Source organism: Cannabis sativa, chromosome X, assembly GCF_029168945.1.
Source record: "Cannabis sativa cultivar Pink pepper isolate KNU-18-1 chromosome X, ASM2916894v1, whole genome shotgun sequence".
NCBI classification, from domain to species: Eukaryota; Viridiplantae; Streptophyta; class Magnoliopsida; order Rosales; family Cannabaceae; genus Cannabis; species Cannabis sativa.
Window position 1 is genome coordinate 74678109 of NC_083610.1, and position 6339 is coordinate 74684447.

General features: G+C 32.3%; 1 protein-coding gene across 1 annotated transcript; it reads right to left on the reverse strand.

Annotated features, from left to right (window-relative positions):
* Positions 1-1687: 1687 nt before the first annotated feature.
* Positions 1688-5096, reverse strand: LOC115697684 (uncharacterized). The gene is made up of 6 exons (XM_030624782.2): positions 4699-5096; positions 4527-4553; positions 4254-4376; positions 3117-3366; positions 2092-2898; positions 1688-1998 (listed from the first exon to the last, which is right to left on the reverse strand). The coding sequence occupies exons 1-5, from the start codon at positions 4752-4754 to the stop codon at positions 2116-2118; spliced, it is 1239 nt and encodes a 412-aa protein (XP_030480642.1). The 5' UTR covers positions 4755-5096; the 3' UTR covers positions 1688-1998; positions 2092-2115.
* Positions 5097-6339: the final 1243 nt, after the last annotated feature.

The following is a 6339-nucleotide window of genomic DNA, read 5'->3' on the forward strand; positions in this document are numbered from 1 at the left end:
CCTCAAATCTTGCACATTACCAATTACTCTAAACATCAATCAATTTAAATCTAAATTTTCATCAAAATTCAATGTTTTAGCAGGGCTCAGACACAAAGAAGGCAAATTGGATACGATCTTCTGGTTCACTTTGATATCGATCTGCTTGGATTGTTGCAATTTCAGTGAGAATGTCTCTGCACAAGGATTTGTTCAATTATTAGATATTGAGTATGAAGAGACATTCTTTCTAGTGCATTATAATATTTGGTTTGTCTAGCTGTTCATGAAAAACTAGATAATGGTTTAAGATGTCTAATTATAGTTCAAGTCATTAGGAAATGTCCTCTATTAATTACATGTAGTACAATAGAGTTAGCAAATATTTGCTAAAAATTGAAAATAATAACAATCCTATTTGCTTAGGGAAATTTGATACTCTAAAATGCATAGGAATTTAATACTCTAAAATTAATTAAATCTCAAAATACCCTCCTCATACCTTCCCTCTTTCTCTTGGCCTTCTCTCCCTCTCTCTCTAGCTCTCACCAAACCTAACCAATACCCATGACCACAGAACCATACCAAACCAGAACCAGGCCAAACCCACGACCATTGCACCACATCCGGCGAAACTCACTCCGAAGACGAAACGTAAGACAAAACCGAGGAGGATATCACGAAACTACAAAGAGAAATCGTGAAATCTGAAGCCCCAAAATCTATGAGTTCTCAATTCGCTTGTTTTCTGCATTTTTTTTTGTTTTTGACGATGTCGCGAAACATAGCTAAATGTCGCGAAACATCGCGAAATCATGAAACATGCTAAATGTCTCCAATCTAGAATATTTCGAAACACATTGCGAAACACATCGCTAATATCATCGTTAAATATCGCAAATTATCGCTAAATATCGTAAATCATTGCTAAAATTCATCCTAATCTCAGATTTGTTCTATCATTACAAATACATTGCTAAATTTCGTAAAATATCCCAAAAACTAGTAGAAAGAAACGTAAAAAACGAGAGAGGCCGTGAGAGAAGATGACGTTGAGGCCTTGCGACTGGGGTTCTGGGTCGGGGTTAACGCCATAGAGAAAGAGAGAAGTTTTTTTTTGAAATGTAAGGGTATTTTTTAGAGAAAAAAATATTAAAAGTATATATACTATTTCTAATTTAGTGGGATATTAAAACAATATATTTTACAATTACGCATACTAAAACCAAATTTCTCTTTGCTTATAGTTTTCATAAGAAGACAAGGTTTTGGGTCTGCTATTATTGTTATATATATTATTGACTTAAATATTATTGGAACACTTAAAAAACTTTGAAAAGTTAAAAAATATTTAAAGGAAGAGTTTGAATGAAAAATCTTGGAACAATAAAATTTTGTCTTGTTTACAATCAGAGCATTAAAAGATGAGATCTTTTTATTCATTAATTAATCCATGTTGAATTTAAAATTATTTTATATGTAAATATGACATTCATTAAGTAGCCCAATAGTTAAATCACTTGTGGCTCGTAAGATATAGTTTTGCTCCAATGCCCTGCTTTGGCGAGTCAAGTTGGAGTCTTACCGACTTTGCTCCGCCGATCCATATATAGCACTTGATAAGATTCAAAAGGTATTGTTCTCTAATTTTTGATTTGGTCTTTTAATACCATCTTCTTCATATATTATTTTCAAAAGAGAGGTGATATTGATGTTCAATTGCTCATAATCATTTGGCCTCACTACTCTAGCAAAGTATATAGCTAAGGTACAATTTATTAAGTCTAATAGCTCAGCTCAGCTGGTTATTTAAAAACCTAAGCAAAAGTGCAGTTTAATTAGTTACATACCAAAATAAGAATGTTGGTGATTTCAGTGTGTTGAGGTAATTGTGCTCATTTCAGTTAGCTCATCATACACCAAATGGACATGGCCATTTCCATATCCAAAAAAGAAGAATGAAAGTCAGAAGGGTTTCAAATTCAATGCCTGCTAGTACTCTCTGCTTACTCCTCTCCTCTGTGAGTACAATAACATTTCAGAAAAGAAACTTTAAATGGTTGTAGATGATACACAAGCCCTTTAGCAACAACCATAAAATTAACCATTTACCTTCCTTTTTCTATATCCAGGAGATTACCAGTTATTTCTAACATATATCCTTCCTTGAGCATCATTATTGATTATGTTGTGAAGCTTTTCTGGGAAGTCAACTGGCCGAAAAACGACGTCATGTCCCATAAGATTCATCTTTGCAAGATAATCAGCTGCAGTATTAGTTTCGCGCCATGAGTGAGATATCTTATACTTGTTAAATTTCTTTAGAAGCTCCCATATTTGGTTCAAACAGGGGATAACCTTCTGACTACTACAGGATTGATGTCTATTAATGGTATTCACTGCACTCATTGAATCAGACTCAACCCAAATAACTTTAATTCCAAGTCCCGCGGCAAGAACAAGACCTCTCCATATAGCCCATAATTCAACTGAGAAAACATCATTTCCTGGAGCTTTAGAGACAAAAGCACAAAGTGGTTGCCCATTGTGATCACGAAGCAAACCGCCAATACCAGCAGTTGTCCTGTCTAAGGATCCATCAGTATTTAGTTTTGTCCAACCAGAATTCGGTTTTTTCCATTTACAAAATATTGGTCTTGCAACTGGATTTAGCAACTTGACCGCAAAATGGTTAAGATTCTCAATAACACAAGTTTTCTTGATCATTATTGAAGACCTGCCATTCCTTTTGATCTGTTTGTAGAGCGCTAGGTCGTCTTCTTTGGCCTTATGCTTCCGCCCCTTGAGGTGTTGGATTAAATTATTTTCGTTTGAAGTTCTTATCAGACAAAGGGCACAGCACCATTCCTTCTGAATGATTGGAATAACAGGCAAAGCATAATCAGACACAAGCTTTTTCTGCCAAAGACAAAACACAAAAATATTTTCATCAAGCAGTATGTATGAGGTAGTTAATTGTGTACTAATTACTCTTGAATACTATTTTGCACACTCCTTGGTGCTGAGGCTTCAAATTTGGTTCATCTTTACTTGTAAGAAAACAACACAAATCAAATAGATTACAATTTCATTTACTAAAAGAATAAATCAAACTCTATAAGCTCAGAAAAGCCTACCTGCTCAGCAATAAACTTGTCGGGGTTGTGGAGTCCACCATTCGTGATATCTTCTTCGACCACGGGAACAAAGTGCTCTGGTTCACTTGAAACATAAGGTTCCTCTCTTTTTTCTTCAAACTTCCATATCAGAGAATTCCCCAAAAAAGTTGATCTAATGAGGTGATTGTAAATGTAACAAGCACCAGCAAAACATTGTACAACTAGGAAAACAGTAATAATACCCTTGGCATAAGGCCAGAAAGGAAGCCTGTAATGCAAAGAAGCAAAAATGTTTGATCAGTATGTGACACACACCCGAATTAAGAATAATCTTTCATAATACACACACACACACTCTATCTTCTTCGAAATACATATTAGTCGTTATTTGTTAGAGTCACATTGATAATGTGTAGGAATATAATAGCATATGTAAGATGCATGAGTTACTTCTCTCATTGTCAATTAGTTTTGAGATAGAACCCCATGCATCTTACCATACAGCTCACTTTATTTTACTTTCTCCATCACACTTTCACATTCAAACATAACTAGTTTGAACTTGAAGAAAATGTTATTAGCCGAGAATGAACTGTAAAAGAACTTTTTAAGAAAGTTTCCTCCAAAGCCAAAAGCATATCCCCATTTTTTGTTACACAATTCTTTCTTATTTTAAATTACACTAACATGCAAAATTAAGCTCTAATCTCCAAAGTAAAGCCTTTTTACAACCAACCTGGAATCTGCAATTTTGAAACCCCAGAAAGAAGTAAAATCTAGAAAATTTTCTTGTAAAGTTAAAGCAGCATTAAAATGCAAGAAATGCTGTTTTGATCCATTTACATTGATATATATATATATATATATATATATATTCATGTTAAATTTAAAGCGAAAATAATATTCTTTGATAGCACACAGCACACAGATTGAAAAAAAAAAATTGTCAAAAAGATTAAACTACTCCATGTTCCATAAAGAAAGGTATAATCAGCAAGCTAGTTAATTATTTCTTTTTTTTTTTTTAAATAATGATAATATATAAATAAGTTTACCTAGAAAAGATATAAAGTAAAATGGATAATTTGTTTTTTCCTTTCTTTCTTTGGGTGCATTTCTCATTGTGTTAAGAATAAACTCCAAATCTGTAATTACCATTTCAAAAGCTTTTCAAGCACTGATTCTGACATTTTAACCAAAGCAAACAGGACCCAGTAAGTAAGGCACTGCTGGTTTTTGAATTCTGACTCACTCTCTATTGCTCGAACTGAAGCATACCTGTGTAATCACATTGAATTGGAAGGTACAAAAATATAATTGTTATATTATGAACTAAAAATATAAAAGAGAAAAAAAATAGATAAAACCCAGTAAGCAAAATCAGCATTTCAGAAGAATCATGTGGAAGAAAAAAAATTAATTACTTACAAGGGATAAACCAAAGAAAATGAAGGCCTGCACACCAAAAAAATAAATTATAAAAGATGAAACTTTTCATAAGAAATGAGAAGAAGAAGAAACCCATGAAAGTATTTTCAGATCACATGGAAAAGAAAGAAAAAGAAAAAAAAAAAACCCTTAATCAAAGATGATCACATACCAAGAGAAAATAGTAAATAATTTAGATGAAAGCAGGATAAGAACTTCCCAAGCCATGATTCAATGTCTGTTCAGTTTTTGGGTCTTTTCTAGAAAAAAATTAAGATAAAATGGATGAATTTGTACAAACTGAGTTGGCATATATAAAGGAAAACTAAGAAAGAAAGAAAGAAGAAGAGAGAAACATGACATGAGTGAGTGAATCAAAGTTGAAAGACTTTCTGTTTCTTGGAGTTGGAGTTGGAACTGGAACATAGATGGGTATGATTATGTGTGGCAGCGGTGCATGGTTATAGGGTGTTTCCAAGCGTGTGGACTAAGGTTGTGACTGGAACCTATGAAATTCCAAACGTTTTTTTCTCTTTTTTTCTCGATTTCATTTCACCAATGCAAATATGCCAACTCGTGTCTTTTCTCTCTCTCTCAATAAGTATATTTACAACTTGCTAAATTAATGTGTCCAAACATATATGTGCAATTTTATGTAATCTCCTATTTTAATTTAAGAAATTTTAGCAAAAGAACCATCTTAATTTTTATTTTCGTTGCACTTAATTTTAAAGTTCAAATTTTAGTAAAAAAACATTCAAAACTACTGTTTTATTTTTTAAAGTGTCGTCCCGACACATCACTATTAAGGTCCATCATGACTACCTTTACCTAATACTAAAAAAAAAAAAAATATTTTTACTAATTAATTAAATAATTAAAATGAAAATAAAAACTAAATAACAAAATCAAAATAAATCAAAAACTTATTTTTTAGAGCTAGAAATTGATGAAGAAGAGAAGAAGAGAATGACAAATAAGATGAAGAAGAAAAGAAGAGAAGAGGAAAGAAAATGGTTCACCTTATTGTGAATTGTTGTTGTCGACCTCAAAGAGAGTTATGATGAAGAGCTAGTAGACTAGTGCGAACCCAGGAAATTCGTGATATGCCCCCCCGTATCATGTAAGTTTGCATTTTTCTTCTCATTTTTCCACAAGAAGTAATATTTTTTTGTAGTTTTATTTTGATAGCATGAGAGTGGGTGTAATTTTTGAGAATGGTACAACTCTCTTATGTGTGAACATGCTGTTGTAGTTAAACTAGACATGCTGAGAAAAATAAGGAGGCTTGAAGATGAACTGTCATCTATGTGGAAAGTTGATGAAATTCCTGATTTGACAAACATAGATGGAGCTCACTACAACAAAAGTTTTGATGACAGTAACCCAAGTGTTCTTGTTCTTGAAAATAAAGTAATCAAACTTTTAGATTTGTATTGTAGTTATTTTATTTTCATCTGGTTGAAATCATGAACTTATGTAAAAATCAGTTACAATGTAATGAAATAAAGTCAAATATTTGCTCCAATTTTTTATTTGTCAATGCTGCATAATTGTTTGTTACCAAATAATTTTTTGATTGTGCTCCTGATGTTCACTTAAACCCAAAAGAGAACATTAAAAAGTAGCTCTTTATTTTCACATAATCCCATTGTGCATCCTAACACCTAAAACTCCCTAAATTAGCATTCAAAAAAAGAAAAAAGAAGTAGCATATATTACTTACAATTCATACATCCAATACTCACATAACAAAAAATAAAAAATAAAAAAAATACATTTACAATTCAAAAAGTAAATCAATGGTCTCCTA

Excerpts from the sequence above, each read along its gene's own strand:
- LOC115697684 (XM_030624782.2), bottom strand. The coding sequence starts at position 4,754 with ATGGCTTGGGAAGTTCTTATCCTGCTTTCATCTAAATTATTTACTATT. Across the intron at positions 3,367-4,253 it reads CTTGAAAAGCTTTTGAAATG|GCTTCCTTTCTGGCCTTATG; the intron begins GTAATTACAGAT and ends TTTGCATTACAG. Across the intron at positions 2,899-3,116 it reads ACAAGTTTATTGCTGAGCAG|AAAAAGCTTGTGTCTGATTA; the intron begins GTAGGCTTTTCT and ends TGTCTTTGGCAG.